The sequence below is a fragment of the Heptranchias perlo genome, chromosome 4, assembly GCF_035084215.1.
Source record: "Heptranchias perlo isolate sHepPer1 chromosome 4, sHepPer1.hap1, whole genome shotgun sequence".
Taxonomy (NCBI): domain Eukaryota; kingdom Metazoa; phylum Chordata; class Chondrichthyes; order Hexanchiformes; family Hexanchidae; genus Heptranchias; species Heptranchias perlo.
Genome location: NC_090328.1, coordinates 33,416,914 through 33,434,771, shown reverse-complemented (window position 1 = coordinate 33,434,771; position 17,858 = coordinate 33,416,914). Strand labels below are relative to the sequence as shown.

At 43.6% G+C, this 17,858-nt stretch overlaps 1 protein-coding gene across 2 annotated transcripts in view; it reads right to left on the bottom strand.

Moving 5' to 3' along the window:
• Window positions 1–11,264: 11,264 nt before the first annotated feature.
• Window positions 11,265–17,858, bottom strand: part of znf366 (zinc finger protein 366) — a 46,458-nt gene continuing 39,864 nt past the window's right edge. For both annotated transcript variants that reach the window (XM_067982739.1, XM_067982740.1), the window contains exon 5: window positions 11,265–13,606. In XM_067982739.1, the coding sequence (XP_067838840.1) occupies window positions 13,137–13,606 (470 nt within the window). In that variant the 3' untranslated portion in view covers window positions 11,265–13,136. The remainder of the gene's footprint in view (window positions 13,607–17,858) is intronic.

Sequence of the window (17,858 nt, the reverse complement as noted above, 5' to 3'; positions counted from 1 at the left end):
CCTCTCTAAGGCCTTCACGTCCTTCCTAAAGTGCGGTGCCCAGAATTGGGCACAATACTCCAGCTGTGGCCGAACCAGTGTTTTATAAAGCTTCAACATAACCTCCTTGCTTTTGTACTCTATGCCTCTATTTATAAAGCCCAGGATCCCGGATGCTTTTTTAATCGTTTTCTCAACCTGTCCTACCACCTTCAAAGATTTATGCACATATACCCCCAGGTTTCTCTGTTCCTGCACCCTGTTTAGGATTGTACCATTTAGTTTATATTGCCTGCCCTCATTCTCCCTTCCAAAATGTGTCATTTCGCACTTCTCTGTGTAAAATTTCATCTGCCATGTGTCCACCAACCTGTCTCTATCCTCTTGAAGTCTATTACTATCCTCCTCACTGTTTACTACACTTCCAAGATTTGTGTCATCTGCAAATTTTGAAATTGTGCCCTGTACACCCAAGTCCAAGTCATTAATATATATCAAGAAAAGCAGTGGTCCCAGCACCGACCTCTGGGGAACATCACTGTATACCTCCCTCCAGTCCGAAAAACAACCGTTCACCACTACTCTCTGTTTCCTGTCACTTAGCCAATTTCGTATCCATGCTGCCACTGCCCCTTTTATTCCATGGGCTTCAATTTTGCTGACAAGCCTATTATGTGGAACTTTATCAAACGCCTTTTGAAAGTCCATATACACAACATCAATTGTATTGCCCTCATCAACCCTCTCCGTTACCTCATCAAAAAACTCAATCAAGTTAGTTAAACATTATTTGCCTTTTAAAAATCCGTGCTGACTTTGCTTTATTAATTCACACTTGTCGGAATTTTATCCCGGATTATCGTTTCTAAAATTTCTATCATTCGTATATACCAACAGAAATAACATGCAAATAAAATTGATGAAAGATGGACAGAAATCCAATGAACCTGTGGACGGGCACCCCATTTTAAAAACCTGGTTTGTATAATATTGGGAAATAACCTGGAAATCAGTGAACAAAAATGAAAAAAGTTTGAGTAGGTCGCCCTTTGAAATATTCTTTTCCCTCCCCGTCTCCCTTTATAAGAACATAAAAATATAAGGAATAGGAGCAGGAGTAGGCCATATGGCCCCTCGAGCCTGCTCCGCCATTCGATACGATCATGGCTGATCTTCGAACTCAACTCCACTTTCCTGCCCTATCCCCATATCCCTTGATTCCCCTAGAGTCCAAAATCTATTAATCTCAGCCTTGAATATACTCAACGACTGAGCATCTCTGGGGTAGAGAATTCCAAAGATTCACAACCCTCTGAGTGAAGAAATTTCTCCTCACCGCAGTCCTAAATGGACGACCCCTTATCCTGCGAATATGCCCCCTAGTTCTAGACTCTCCAGCTAGGGGAAACAGCCTCTCAGCATCTACCCTGTCAAGCCCCCTCAGAATCTTATATGTTTCAATGAGATCACCTCTCATTCTTCTAAACTCCAGAGAGTATAGGCCTATTCTTCTCAATCTCTCCTTATAGGACAATCCTCTCTTCCCAGGAAATCAATTCAGTGAACTTTCGTTGCACCGCCTCTAAGGCAAGTATATCCTTCCTTAGATAAGGAGACCAAAACTGTACACAGTACTCCAGGTGTGGTCTCACCAAAGCCCTGTACAATTGCAGCAAGAATTCCTTACTCTTGTACTCCAACCCCCTTGCAATAAAGGCCAGCATTCCATTTGCTTTCCTAATTGCTTGCTGTACCTGCCTGTTGATTTTCCGTGGTTCGTGTACAAGGACAATCAAATCCCTCTCAACACCAACATTTAGTAGTTTCTCACCATTTAAAAAATATTCTGTTTTTCTATTCTTCCTACCAAAGTGAATCACCTCACATTTCCCCACATTATACTCCATCTGCCACCTTCCTGCCCATTCAATTAACCTGTCTATATCCCTTTGCAGACTCTTTGGCCCTGATTTTCAGATGAAATTGCAGATGCGTTGGGGGGTGGGGGGGCTGAGAAAATCGGGAAAATTCCGAGCGGGTGAGGAAGCTGGCCCCAACCCATCACCTTCCGGGTTTCCCACAGACGCGCCTGTGTACGTGCGCGCTTCCCGAATGCGGAAGTCCCGCCGGCAATTAAAGCCGGCGGGGTGATAGTTAAAGAACCAAATATACCACATTGAGGTACTTAAGATACTTTATTTCTGACATAGTAGATAGTTAAAATGATTTTAAGCTTACCTGGGTGGCTTTCCCAAGGCTTCCGATTCACGCCTGGTGAAATCAGGCAAAAATAAATGAAACAAATTAAATAAAAAACTATCGCACAAAGTTAACAAACAAAATAAACCTACCTTTCCACCGATGTCACCTGCACCCCCCTGCTCCGATGTTCCCCTCTCACCCTGATGTCTCCCTCTCTGATGTCTCTAGAGAAAAAATCCTAGGTAAACTAATGGGTCTAAAGGCTGACAAGTCCCCTGGACCTGATGGCTTGCATCCGAGGGTCTTAAGGAAGTGGCTACAGAGATAGTGGATGCATTGGTTGTAATCTTCCAGAATTCACTAGCTTCTGGAAAGGTCCCAGCGGATTGGAAAACCGCAAACGTAACACCCCTATTCAAGAAGGGATTGAGACAGAAAGCAGGTAACTATAGACCAGTTAGCCTAACATCTGTCATTGGGAAAATGCTAGAATCCATTATTAAGGAAGTAGTAGCAGGACATTTGGAGACTCATAATACAATCAAGGAGAGTCAACATGGTTTTATGAAGGAGAAATCGTGTCTGACAAATTTATTAGAGTTCTTTGAGGAAGTAACGGGCAGGGTGGTGAAAGGGGAACCAATGGATGCAGTATATTTGAATTTCCAAAAGGCATTCGATAAGGTGCCACATAAAAGATTACTGCACAAGATAAGAGCTCATGGTGTTGGGGATAATATACTGGCATGGATAGAGGATTGACTAACTAACAGAAAACAAAGAGTCGGGATAAAAGGGTCATTTTCTAAATGGCATTCTGTAACTAGTGGGGTGCCGCAGGGCTCAGTGCTGGGGCCTCAACTATTTACAATATATATCAATGACTTGGATGAAGGAACAGAGTGTCTTGTGGCCAAATTTGCTGATGATACAAAGATAGGTGGAAAAGCAAGTTGTGATGAGGACACAAATTGCTCGATTTTCGCCCCCGCGATCCGGTGCGTTCGTGGCAGGGGGGTTGCGAAAATCGGGGATTCCTGGGGTGGGTCCGGAGCCCGGCTCCAACCCGCCCCATTTCCGGGTTCCCCACTGACACGCTCAAATGCGCGCGTAGCCCCCGCATGTGGGACTCCCGCCGGCAATTAAAGCCGGTGGGGTGCCACTTAAAGTAATTGAACAGGTACTTCAGGTTGTTCACAGACCGGATTGACCTCTTATTTTAGCAGGGATAGGATTTTGCAACTGACTGGGACTGTTTCCCGTAATGGGGGAAACACTCCCAGTTCAAATGGACGTGTTGCTGCCATCAGCCTGTGGCAGCTGCAAAGGTCCATTTGACAGGTGGGGGAGGGAGACCCTCACTCATTGCAGGAGGCCACTCTGTCACTTTGGACAAAGTTTGGCCTCCACCACCCTCCTCCTAATAATCAAAGTCACCAACTTGCACACTTACCCCGGTGTGCAGACACATTTACCTACCTTGCGGACCCCCTCAGATGTACATCTTCCGGATGGGGGCCGCCATAGCTGCAGTCATGACCTCCTCGGAGGGCAAACAGCATCACCAGCCTCGCCGGCCACGCTGTCCACCTCTGATACATGGAGCTCCACAACACAGTGCTGTGACACATCCACCTGTACAGCAGGAGGGAGGGCTACCGCAGAGAGAGATGCGTCGCAGAGGGCACTACCCTCGCCACAGGGTCCACAGACCGAGGCTCAGCTTCCTGGACCTCTCTGAGCAGCAGTGCACACGGAGGCTCAGAGTCACTCGACATGTAGTCATGGACATCTGCAGCCTCCTTCATGCCGAGCTGCTCCCGGCTGGCCCGAGCACCATCTTCTTACCTGTCGCTGTCAAAGTCACCACTGCCCTCAACAACTTCTCCTCCGCATCCTTCCAGGGTGCCACCGGGGACATCGCCGACGTCTCTCAGTCGTCTGCACAAAAGAGCCCTGCAAATACACCTACACCCACTCTGCAGTGACACAATGGGTGGCATCAGTTGTGGGTCTTCGTTGTGATCCTCAGGAAAGGACATTATTGCATAAACCAGACAAGATTCGCAAAGACGTGGCAGTAGTGGTGACAATATAATATGTAATGTGAGTTGGTCAGAAATTCAATATAACTGAAAACCATGACAAACCCTCAAACACCCTTGTGCATCCCTTTCATGCTCACGACACATTTGCCTTACGCTTCCTACTGCACATATGTGATGCATGTCCTGTGGCTGCAGCACAGGTAGTGGCAGGTTGAGTGAGGCTGACTGTGAAAGAGATGCATGAGAGAGTGAGTATGAGATAGAGCCATGAGATTGTATGAGGATTGGGTTGAGTGGTAGTGGTGGGATGAGTACTGGCGAGGTGAGTAAGATGAGGATGAGGTTTGAGTGGGTGTGATGAGGGATGTGACAGAGTAGTGTTGGCTGTGCAGAAGGAGATGTGGGATGGGGGCGGTGATGTGGCAGACGGAGTGAAGGGGAATGAGTAAGTGTACTCACTTTGGCTGACCTAGTTAGGGTTATTGCAGCGCCTCCTGCTCTGTATGCAGGTGCGCGATATGTTGGTGGTGCAGGTGACCTCCTCTGCCACCTCGAGCCAGGCCTTCTTGGTGGCAGAGGCAGGCTGCTTCCTCCCGCCCGCCGGGAGGAAGATCTCTCCTCCCCCTCCTCCACACCCCATCCAATAAGAGCTGGAGTGAGGCATCATTAAACCTGGGAGCAGCCTTCCCCCTGGGAAGCTCCATGCTGTAATTTTTCCTATTTCTTGCAGCATCAGTCAGTGGAGGACTGCCCCTTTAAATAGAGCTCCTCCAGCAGTCCGCCCGACGCGCAGCTCAGCAGTGGGGAACCCGGAAGACCAGGTAAGTGGATCCAATTATCCTGTGATTGCGCGCGGAGCAGACTGATTTCACCGGGCGCGTTACCCACGCGCCCAATCGACCCCCCCGCCGCGAACCCGCCGCCCTGGTAATATCGGGCCCAAAGTGTCTGCAAAGGGATATTGACAGGTTAAGTGAATGGGCAAAAATTTGGCAGATGGAATATAATGTGGGAAAATGTGAAGTCGTCCACTTTGGGAGGAAAAATAAAAAAGCAAAATATTATTTGAATGGAGAAATACTACAAAATACTGCGGTACAGCGGGATCTGGGTGTCCTCGTACATGAAACACAAAAAGTCAACATACAAGTGCAGCACGTAATCCGGAAGGCAAACGGAATATTGGCCTTTATTTCTAGGGGGATGGAGTATAAAAGCAGGGAAGTCATGCTACAACTGTGCAGGGTGCTGGTGAGACCACACCTGGAGTACTGCGTACAGTTCTGGTGCCCTTATTTAAGGAAGTGATGATGTGGAGATGCCGGTGATGGACTGGGGTTGACAATTGTAAACAATTTTACAACACCAAGTTATAGTCCAACAATTTTTATTTGAAATCTACAAGCTTTCGGAGGCTTCCTCCTTCGTCAGGTAAACATTTACCTGACGAAGGAGGAAGCCTCTGAAAGCTTGTAGATTTCAAATAAAAATTGTTGGACTATAACTTGGTGTTGTAAAATTGTTTACAATTATTTAAGGAAGGACATACTTGCATTGGAGGCAGTTCAGAGAAGGTTCACTAGGTTGATTCCGGGTATGGAAGGGTTGTCTTATGAAGAAAGATTGAACAGGTTGGGTCTATACTCATTGGAGTTTAGAAGAATGAGAGGAGATCTTATTGAAACATATAAGATTCGGAGGGGACTCGATAGGGTAGATGCTGAGAGGATGTTACCCCTCGTGGGGGAATCTAAAACTCGGGGGCATAGTCTTAGAATAAGGGGTCGCCTGTTTAAGATGGAAATGAGGAGGAATTTCTTCTCCCAGAGGGTCGTGAATCTTTGGAATTTTTTACCCCAAAAAGCTGTGGAGGCTGTCATTGAATACATTCAAGGCTGAGTTAGACAAATTTTTGATCAGCAAGGGAGTCAAAGGATATGGGGAAAGGGCAGGAAAGTGGAGTTGAGTTAAAAATCAGATTAGCCATGATCTCATTGAATGGCGGAGCAGGCTCGAGGGGCCGAATGGCCTACTCCTGCTCCTTACTCTTATGGTCTTATGGTCTCTCTCAGCCCCCAATGTCTCCCTCTCCGATCTCCACCTCTTCCCCTCCTGATCTCCCCCTCTCCCCCACTATTTTCCCCTCTCCTCACCCCGATCTTCACTGCCCTCCACTCATTGTTCCAGCGCCGGATGACGTTTCTCTCTCTCTCTCTCTTTCTCTCCCCCCACCCCCTCAGCGTTGCAGCTCCTGTCAGCAGTTAGTCTGTCAATTACACTGGCTGCCGGGCATGAAACCCGGAAACAACATTAATCACCATCAATTACATCGCAATCGCGTCGGAAAAGGTACTTTTTTAAATTTGAGTTTGCCACGCGCACCTTCACCACCCCCCCCCCCACCCCGCCCACTGCCAACCCGCCACTATTTCAAAATTGAGCCATTTGTGTCCTCCTCACAGTTTACTTTGCCACCTAGCTTTGTATCGTCAGCAAACTTGGATACATTACACTCAGTCCCTTCATCTAAGTCATTAATATAAATTGTAAATAGCTGAGGCCCCAGCACCGATCCTTGCAGCACCCCACTAGTTACAGCCTGTCAACCTGAAAATGACCCGTTTATTCCTACTCTCTGTTTTCTGCCATTAACCAATCCTCTATCCATGCTAATATCATACCTCCATCCCCATGAGCTCTTACCTTGTGTAACAACCTTTCGTGTGGCACCTTAGCGAATGGCTTTTGAACATCCAAATATACTACATCCACTGGGTCCCTTTATCTATCCTGCTTGTTACATCCTCAAAAAACTCTAATAGATTTGTCAAACACGATTTCCCTTTCATAAAACCATGTTGACTCTGCCTAATCATATTATGATTTTCTAAGTGCCCTGTTACTACTTCCTTAATAATGGAGTCCAGCATTTTCTGGATGACTGATGTCAGGCTAACTGGCCTGTAGTTCCCTATTTTCTCTCTCCTTTCTTGAATAGTGGAGTTACATTTGCTACCTTCCAATCCACTGGGACCGTTCTAGAATCTAGGGAATTTTGGAAGATCACAACCAATGCATCCACTATCTCTGCAGCCACCTCTTTTAGAACCCTTGGATTTAAGCATTAGGGCATGGGGATTTGTCAGCTTTTAGTTCCATTAATTTCTCCAGTACTTTTTCTTTACTAGTATTAATTACTTTAAGTTCCTCACTCTCATTAGACCCTTTGTGGGGCAAGGGAGTTTGTCTGGTGTGGGAGGAGGTTGCGGGGGAGGAGTGTGGAGAGTCATGCTGGATTTGGTACAGATTGTGCAATAAGTTTCTGCCAACTGTCCACAAGCTTTTCATGTGCAGCTGTATTTTATTAATAATGAATGAGGAACTTTAGTGTTCTACAGTGCACATTTATTATAAATCAGAGTGCTGAGATGGATATTGCACAGTATTTTGGTTTTATAAATTCTAAAGAACTGATATTTTGTTGAGTAGCCTGATAGAATTTATGAAGTACTTTAAAACATGTTATAAATAGGGTGTAGTCACACTGTCCCATAACATATGGGTATGAAATTCCTCAGTCCATTTTTAAAAATGCCACTTAAACAAAAATAGGTCCATTAAAAATAGCCACCATTAGAAATGTCAAAGGGACATTACAAAAAGGATTGCAGAGTGGTATAGTAGCAATGGTAAAGCTTTTTTCAATTAGAAGCCAGAAACTGATTAAAGGTCACATAGAGAGATTCAACAGGGCAGGTTAGGACCAGGATATCACTGAAATACTTAATAGATACTTTTGCCGGGAACTTCCTTGGAGGTTTTCCCGATCGGCTGCTGTAACTTCAGCGTAAGATCAGCAGAAACCCCGATTACCTTGCAATTACTGCTGCCAATCGGAGAACTCCCAAGGAAATTCCTGATGTTTGCATCTGTTTTCACAGTTAAAGGTGACACCAAGATGCCAGTGGTGGCAAATAGTAGGGTTCTGTGTTGGAACCATTGCTGTTCATCATCTTCATGAATGATTTATGTCAGTGCCACCATAGGACCAGTCACAAGTTTGCAGAGGAAACAAAAATATGCATGAAAGTTGGGAATTTTTAATCAAAGGTCAGTTAGTAGAATGGACCCATGTTGAGTAGATGTCCTTCAACTTGGATAAATGAAATGTGATGCTTTCAGGTCTGGGAAATTCCAGGAACATGTATAAAATGTGGGGGCACTGCTAAAAATTAAAGAGCAGGAGAGGGACCTCGGAGTCATGGTAAATAAATCACTGAAGGTCCAGAAGCAGAACTGTATGATAAATTAAAGGAATGGGCTTAACATTAGCTTGCCAAAAATGAAGATTATGAGGGTGAATTACCAAGAGGATTCTCTCAATTGTCCTATAGGCATAGGAGATAAATTTCCACAGGGATTCTCCCGATCATCCAACACAACTTTGGCAGAAGAGCCGTAGAAACCCTGGGAAAACGGCTGCCTTTTTGGGGTTTCTGCAGATCTTCCACCAGTTATAGTGGACAATCGGAAGAACCCTTGTGGAAATTCATCCTCTATAGCTATAGTAGAAGGAAGAGAACAGAATGCTGAAGGAAGATTGACAAAAGTGGACATCGATGGTGGGGAGGTAGAAGTGGCGGATTAGTTTATACTGCTGGTAAGTTGTATGTCCAGGGAAAAGTGAAAGAAAAGGACTCTGATTCAATCCTCAGTCTGTACTGATTAACTGATTTCAGCCAGAATGGCATGAGGGACATCACAATTGGCCTCAGTGCCCTGGGCTGGGGAGGGTAAAATTAGCCAGAGTTCTAATCCTAATCATTATCCAGCAGCCCCTACTGAAAGTGCATGTTGACATTCGAGGGCAAGATCTAATTTCCCTGTGATGCCTCCATGGTCAAATAGATTGCTGACACCAAATATCAAGGCTCGCATTTGGATAATGGGTGCTGGGATGAGGTTCTGAAGGTTCCCAGCACCTCTGAACTGTACCCCACAAGATGTGAGGAAACGTTCGGAGAAAGTTAGTGGGAAAGGAAAAAAAACAAGGAATGCAAGAAAGAAGTGAAATTTAGTACTGAAATAATTCATCAGTGAATTCTATTATTAAATATCCCCATTGCAGCATCTCAGTAACCAAGTTCCCAATCTACAAAATCAGAACACATTCAATCTCAGTGTTAATGTGGCAACCAGAGTGGTAAAATACCTTCTCACACAATCTCGTGGTTGGTGGTTTGAACCTTGGTGTGCTGAGCTAGTCACTTTATGAGGAAGGCCACTGGTCTTAGACTGTTTAACATCACATGCTAACCAGGGATAGATATAAGATTCTGCTGAACTGACTAGAATAAAATCGATGGAACTGTACACACCAGAACACGAATGGATTTACCAACAGGTTTGGAGTGCGGTTTACATATAATGTGGAACTTAACTGGTTTACTCTACACAACAAATATGAGACCTGGCTTATCAGTCTACTCTCAACAATCAGCAAAATTATGGAAGGTGTCGTCGACAGTGCTATCAAGCAGCAGTTAATCACCAATAACCTGCTCACCGATGCTCAGTTTGGGTTCCGCCAGGACCACTCGGCTCCAGACCTCATTACAGCCTTGGTCCAAACATGGACAAAAGAGCTGAATTCCAGAGGTGAGGTGAGAGTGACTGCCCTTGACATCAAGGGAGCATTTGACCGAGTGTGGCACCAAGGAGCCCTAGTAAAATTGAAGTCAATGGGAATCAGGGGGAAAACTCTCCAGTGGCTGGAGTCAAACCTAGCACAAAGGAAGATGGTCGTGATTGTTGGAGACCAATAATCTCAGCCCCAGAACATTGCTGCAGGAGTTCCTCAGGGCAGTGTCCTAGGCACAGCTATCTTCAGCTACTTCATCAATGACCTTCCCTCCATCATAAGGTCAGAAGTGGGATATTCGCACAGTGTTCAGTTCCATTCGCAACCCCTCAGATAATGAAGCAGTCCGCGCCCGCATGCAGCAAGACCTGGACAACATCCAGGCTTGGGCTCATAAGTAACATTCGCACCAGACAAGTGCCAGGCAATCACCATCTCCAACAAGAGAGAGTCTAACCACCTTCCCTTGACATTCAATGGCATTACCATCGCCAAATCCCCCACCATCAACATCCTGGGGGTCACCATTGACCAGAAACTCAACTGGACCAGCCACATAAATACTGTGGCTACAAGAGCAGATCAGAGGCTGGGTATTCTGCGGTGAGTGACTCACCTCCTGACTCCCCAAAGCCTTTTCACCATCTACAAGGCACAAGTCAGAAGTGTGATGGAATACTCTCATGCCTGGAAGAGTGCAGCTCCAACAACACTCAGGTAGCTTGATACCATCCAGGACAAAGCAGCCCGCTTGATTGGCACCCCATCCACCACCTTAAACATTCACTCCCTTCACCACCGGTGCACTGTGGCTGCAGCGTGTACCATCCACAGGATGCGCTGCAGCAACTTGCCAAGGCTTCTTCGACAGCACCTTCCAAACCCACGACCTCTACCACCTAGAAGGACAAGGGCAGCAGGCACATTGGAACATCACCACCTGCACGTTCCCCTCCAAGTCACACACCATCCTGACTTGGAAATATATCGCTGTTCTTTCATCGTCGCTGGGTATAAATCCTGGAACTTCCTACCTAACAGCACCGTGAGAGAGCCTTTATCACAAGGACTGCAGCGGTTCAAGAAGGCGGCTCATCACCACCTTCTCGAGGGCAATTAGGGATGGGCAATAAATGCTGGCCTTGCCATTGATGTCCACTTCCCATGAATGAATAAAAAAAAAAGTCGAAGTATAGATCAGCCATGATCTAATTGAATAGTGGAACTGGCTTGAGGGGCTGAATGGCCTACTCCTGTTCCTATGTTCCTACATTCTAGAAAGAAAATTTGAAATGGGAGTGATTAAAGTTATTGAACAAATTTAATGAATTGCTGCTCCTTTATTGCACAATGCAGCACATAACTTTCTGTTCAGCAAGATATTCAGGCACAAATGATGTACTTAGTATATTTTTATTGAGAAAACTATTACGAATATCATTAACAGAATATATGTAACAATTAGGAATGCAAATCATAATTATATCATTAATCTTGAAAACATGCTGGAAATGATAGCTTTGTCAATATTGAGAAATGAGTGAAGAAAGTAACCTGTAAAGGGAGGGTACAATTTGTGATTCTGATAAACACAGCATCTGCTCCCTTGACAATGTAACAGAAATAAGAGGTGAAGAGGAAAGTGGTATATTTCTATTGTTGATGAAGAATAAATACAAGCAGTTTGGTCAACACAACACTACACGTATTCCATATTGGTCGTTTGCTACATGTACTTTAAACTTATTACTGGAAAACAATGATTTCCAACACATATAACCAGTACTTTTTAAAAGAATTTTATAAATGAGTGTATGAATAAATGATGGAATACTGTGGTAATATTCTCTGAGCAAATATTTTATATTTACATTCCTACCTAATTTTACTCACCCTTTTCTACCATCTCAATCATGATTGCTCGCTTTGAGCCATCCTTTGTCAGCTCTGAATTCATATCAACGGACTTCCGCGCAATCTCCTGCACCAATGTTCTCAACCAATAGATGTGCTTCGGGTACAGAAATACACACATTTCCCCGCCTCTTCCAAAATGGATCTCTTCAGTGTTATGAGGCCGAGCTGAAATGCGACTAATTTAATTTCATATATAAATGGCAGATTTGAAGCAGGAGCCAGCAGCGGGACTCCAATCCTCAGCCATAATGTGGGGCTGTCATTCCTGAGCATCTAAGTCAATATTTACTCCAGAATGACATGAATTGTGTAGGAGTTTAAACAAGTGGTCCTCAATTCTTCACAAGGACCAAATAAAAAGAAAAACCACAAGGCACTCATGTATCTCACAAAAGAGCATTCTTTTGTTTCTTTATCTTACTTCAGATCAAACACAGATGACAAGCATATGAGATTCTCCATTTCATTGAAAACCCATAATTATTTTATTGTTACATATTTTCTCCATTTGCAGTTGGTTTGTAATAGTTCCGGCATTGCCTCATACTTCAGCTAATGTATTTTATTACTTTAAAAAACTTTGCAAGCATTGGATAAAGACCAAGGAAGGTTCTCAAGAAGGACATCATTTAAAGTTATATTTCAAATCCTTAAAATATACCAGAGAATACACCAAAATGTGACTGGCTAATATCTGATTACTAATTACAATACAGGTACATTTAAAATAAGCACTCTGAATGATATATGGAGAAATATCAATATTAATTTGCATATTGAAGGTTTGACAAACTTGCAGTGACCCTGCACATTCTCTTTCCTTATTAACATGGCAAACAAAGTGCTCTCTTCATAGCACTGAGGTGACACATATAATCTGCTGATAAACGCACAGTGAATAGAGTCAATACTTTGTGAGATACATGAGTGTCTTGTGGTTTTTCTTTTTACTTGGTCCTTGTGAAGACTTGAGGGTCACTTGCACAGTTCATGTCTTAGCCAATTGCATGGTCAAGAAGTCCTCTGTTAATTGAGGATGGCATCTCCTTCCTTATGCCTGCCAAGCGACAAGTTTGGCTATTGATGATAGGCCAAAATTTGCAGCTTTGTGTAGTTACGAGGGCTTTATATAAGTTGTCAGTGACAGAAGGGCAAGTTGTGTAGATGTGGCCCTATGATCAGACAGTGTTCAAGTCAATCTAAATAAACATTAACATTGTAAGCAAAATCTACTGTGCACCTCATATCTCTGCTGTCTAATCAGCATTCCATATTCTGTTTACAGCATTCCTATTTCTTTCAGATTTTTAAATCAATATAGTGGTTACATTTTATCATCTTTGGGTTTTTCACACTGGACTGCACCTTCTATCAAGACAAAAATCTTTGTAGCTTTCATTGATACCAAATAGATAGTGCACAGCAGCAGTGCTGTTTTCGTCACTTTCAGTTCCATTCTGCAGAAATTTTCCATGAGCCATCAGGTCTTCCTCTTCCTCATTTATCATTCCCTTTTTGTCCTGCTCTTCATTGTCTGAGTCTCTGAAATCTTGAATCAGTCTTCCTGGTTTCTGGGATAGATCTTCTGGCATATATATTTTGTCCGCTCTGCAATACTCATCAGGACTGTATTGTTCCATTGTATAGTAGTTGTCTTCTTCTTCTTCTTCTTGACAAGAGCTCCCCTTGGCACTCTCACCATCAGACTGGGATGAATTTTTAATTCTGCTCTTTTGGGAAAGGTCAAAAGGTTCCTCCTGCTCAAAATTGCTCATTAGATTGTTCTGTGCAAATCCAATTCTCCCTCTCCTCCTGAAGCCTATAATTAAGGTAGAGCAACAGGATCATCAGTCAAGAGATCACATAAATATTTTCACATGGTTCTATGAAAGCTGGGAGACAATAATTATAATCTAATATTGAATTAAATATTTAAGTTTTTAAAATATTTAACATTAATACACTTAAGATGCTTCAGATTGCCAGTTGTTAATAAAGTTTTGAAACACAAAATAACTTAGACAAGTGTATTATTGGGACAATCTTCACTGACTATATATTTTTATATCTATTTTTCTTCCTTTCCCTCCATCCCTGAACCTGAACATCCCTATTCATATTTGAGATATGGTTCAATGGGCACTGAGCACCCTCTGCTACCTCATGCCAAGTAGACACTGCTCATGTGTGAGCCCTGACAGTAAGCACTAGCAGGAGATTCAATCACGGGACATCACAGCCAAGGCTGACCTTGTCCTCACCCAAGACTACACATGAGTACTTCCAGTAAAGGTCACTGGATAGTGATCGGGAGTGGGAATACTACCAATTGTCTATCCCTAACTGAGGTTAATTGTAATCACTGCCCTAGCTGGGATCAGCTAACCCAGTATAGGCCAGTGATCAAGCCTGGGATGCTCTTGGTCTCTATGGCCTCGATTTTAAAGAGAGGGGAGGCAGGTACGCTGCACCCGAGCCCTGAAGCATGTGGCGGACCGGGGGAGTCTGGGGACGTGGAGGCCCGACTGGGCCTCATTTACATAAATGTTCCCTGAGTCTGGCCTGAACCCGGCCAGATCCACTACCTGGCCAATGGACAGGAGTGGCAATTCGGCTATAGGAGGCCTCAACCAACGACTCATGGGAACTTCAAGTAAATGGAAAGTAAAATCGGGCGGTGTGTAATATGGACGGTCGATCCCATCCCATCAGTTTCCTGCCAGGCGGGTTAGCTTAAAATTACCCCCTTAAGTGTTCACTTCTGAAGAAATTAAGAACGCAAAATGGCTCCCCAAAGCTATAGTAAAAATAAAAATATTAGAGATTTATAAACCATGGACACTGGAAATCTGAATTAAAAACAGAAAATGCTAAAGTTATAGGTCAGTCACCATCTGAAAGAGAAAGTTAGGTTAATGCTTCAGATACAGACCCTTCATCATCTGAAATGTTAATGGAAAAGATATTAACCTAGTTCAAATTTCTGTTCTCTACTCGTCACTTACTATGTGGAGAGGCAAAGCAGAGAAGCATATCAAAAGCAAATAACACTGCACTTAGCAGATTCTGATTGAAAGTTAGAAGTGCTTTTTTATTTATGGCCACTGTTTCAAAAAGTTTTTGCCCTTGTGACCTACTCTTTGAGTACAAGATTTGATTGTTTTATTTAGCTATCGCAGGGTCACAGTAAGTACAAGTGTATTCATTCACAACTGGAACAAAAGAGAATAAAGTACTATAAATGGCACATCAGCTTGAATGTTTGATGTTAATCCCTCCCTGTCATGATACCACATGCCTGCTGGAAATAGCTTAACCTGTCAAATTATTTCATCTCCTCTGGTCTATATGCTGATTAGAATGCAATTTTGATTTATTAGCTGGCCAGGCTAATTGTATTTTACAGTGTTTTGTTACAGAAGATGCCAACAGATTATTGATAGAAAAGAACAGCCAACTCGTTCTGGTCAAGGTCAGTACTTGGTTTGTACTGCCAGGGACGATAATAGTTATCATAACCTCTCAATTCACAGCATAGATGCTGTTAGGTAGCCAGGAGGTTTAGAGAATAAGAAAGAAAAAGGCAAATAGTTGGTAATATTTTGGACATAAATATTAATTCATTATTTAACTAACCAATCATTAATTCATTTTAAACATTTTCAATTTAATTGTGAACAACAAATTTTATGAAGTTGCTGACACAAAATTTTGATGAGAAATCTATAACTGCAGCCAACACATGCCACTATTCCATATCTCGACTACCTGCCCCTTTATTTCAGCCTTTCCCCATGTCCTTGATGTCTGTCCTTGCTCTTCATCTTTCCTGTTTCTGACTTTCCACTTTGTGTAGGTCTCCATTCCTCCTTTTTCTAAACCTTAGCGGTGTTACCATGAAAGCAGCTCTATGCTTTATCCATTCCTGGAGGGATATGCACCGAGTAGACCAAATATTCAACATCACACTGCCCTCTGTAGCAGGGATGGCAGGGGGATGCAATCCGTGGCAGGAAGTAGGGCAGGAATGAATAGCAAAGATGCAAGGATACGTATTACAGGATAACCTTTGAGCATTCGAAAATATTTACACAGAAAATTCCCTCAGGAGAATAAATGGGTGGGATAGAGTACATCATAGGGTAGTTTGTATATTATGAAAGGATTGGGCTTTATGGTTTGAATAGGATTTTTTCATTCTATATTTTCTTAATATAACCTTTTTTCCACATGTTATCTAGATTTCACTGGTGTCTTTTCCCATTCAGGTTTCTTGCTATGCTTCATCAGTCTCAAGCTTCATTCTGTTGTCACCTAAATGTGGTGTCTTGTCAACTGTTTCTCCTGCTCGCAGGAAGATTTGTACTTTTAGGCTGCTGGTTAATTTTGGATGTTTTTTAGCCTATTCTTTCACTTCTACAACTGATTTCTGACTTATGCTTTTGGCTGCTTTCAAATCAGTTTTACTGCAGTCAATAGTGGTCTGGTAGGGCTACCCTTGAGGCTGGAGAACGAGGGGGATCAGCCAAGAAGACAAGAGAGAACATGAGCAACTGAGACAAGAGGGAGGAGGAGGGCACTGCGTAGGAGGCCATACCCACAGTGAGTCTTCAGGGATCACTTCTGCTACCTGAACTTCACTGAGCAGCAATGTCTCAGGTACTTTTGTTTCACCAAGGAGAATATTACTGAGCGATGTCACCTGCTGAAGCCATAACTTGAGCCTCAAACCAGGGCATGGATAGCACTGTCTCTGGCTGTGAAGGTCACCGTGGTCCATAACTTTTATACAACAGGCTCCTTCCAGGCTGTAGCAAGTGACATCAGTGACACCTCCCAGTTTGCAGTCCACTGTTGTGTCAGGTAGGCCACCAAGGCTCTCTATGCCAGAAGGAACACCTACATCTCTTTCGGGGAGCGACGTAGGATGAGAAACCACCAGGCTTTGTCCGCATTGCAGATTTCCCCACGGTGAAAGTTGCCAATCACTGCACCCACATTGCCTTGTATGCTCCCTATCACCATCCTGGCATCTTTCTGAATAGAAAAAGATTCCACTCTCTCAATGTTCAGCTTGTTTGCAACCACAGGCAGTGCATCAGGCAGGTCTGTGCCCAGTTTCCTGGCAGCAATCATGATTCATTCATCCTGCTCCAATTTTCTGCGCCACCTTTATTCCAACCAGGTTGTCAGGTTACAGGCTGGCTACTGGACGACTTCAGACTTAGGAACATAGGAACAGGAGTAGGCCATTCAACCCCTCGTGCCTGCTCCGCCATTTGATAAGATCATGGCTGATCTGTGATCTAACTCCATATACCTGCCTTTGGCCCATATCCCTTAATACCTTTGGTTGCCAAAAAGCTATCTATCTCACATTTAAATTTAGCAATTGAGCTAGTATCAATTGCCATTTGCGGAAGAAAGTTCCAAACTTCTACCACCCTTTGTGTGTAGAAGTGTTTTCTAATCTCACTCCTGAAAGGTCTGGCTCTAATTTTTAGACTGTGCCCCCTTCTCCTAGAATCCCCAACCAGCAGAAATAGTTTCTCTCTATCCACCCTATCCGTTCCCCTTAATATCTTATAAACTTCGATCAGATCACCCATTAACCTTCTAAACTCTAGAGAATACAACCCCAATTTGTGTAATCTCTCCTCGTAACTTAACCCTTGAAGTCAGGGCATCATTCTAGTAAACCTACGCTGCACTCCCTCCAAAGCCAATATGTCCTTCCGAAGGTGCGGTGCCCAGAACTGCTCACAGTACTCCAGGTGCGGTCTAACCAGGGTTTGTATAGCTGCAGCATAACTTCTGCCCCCTTGTACTCCAGTCCTCGAGATATAAAGGCCAGCATTCCATTAGCCTTATTGATTATTTTCTGCACCTGTTCATGACACTTCAATAATCTATGTACCTGAACCCCTAAGTCCCTTTGGACATCCACAGTTTTTAACTTTTTACCATTTAGAAAGTACCCTGTTCTATCCTTTTTTGATCCAAAGTGGATGACCTCACATTTGTCTACATTGAATTCCATTTGCCACAGTTTTGCCCATTCAACTAATCTA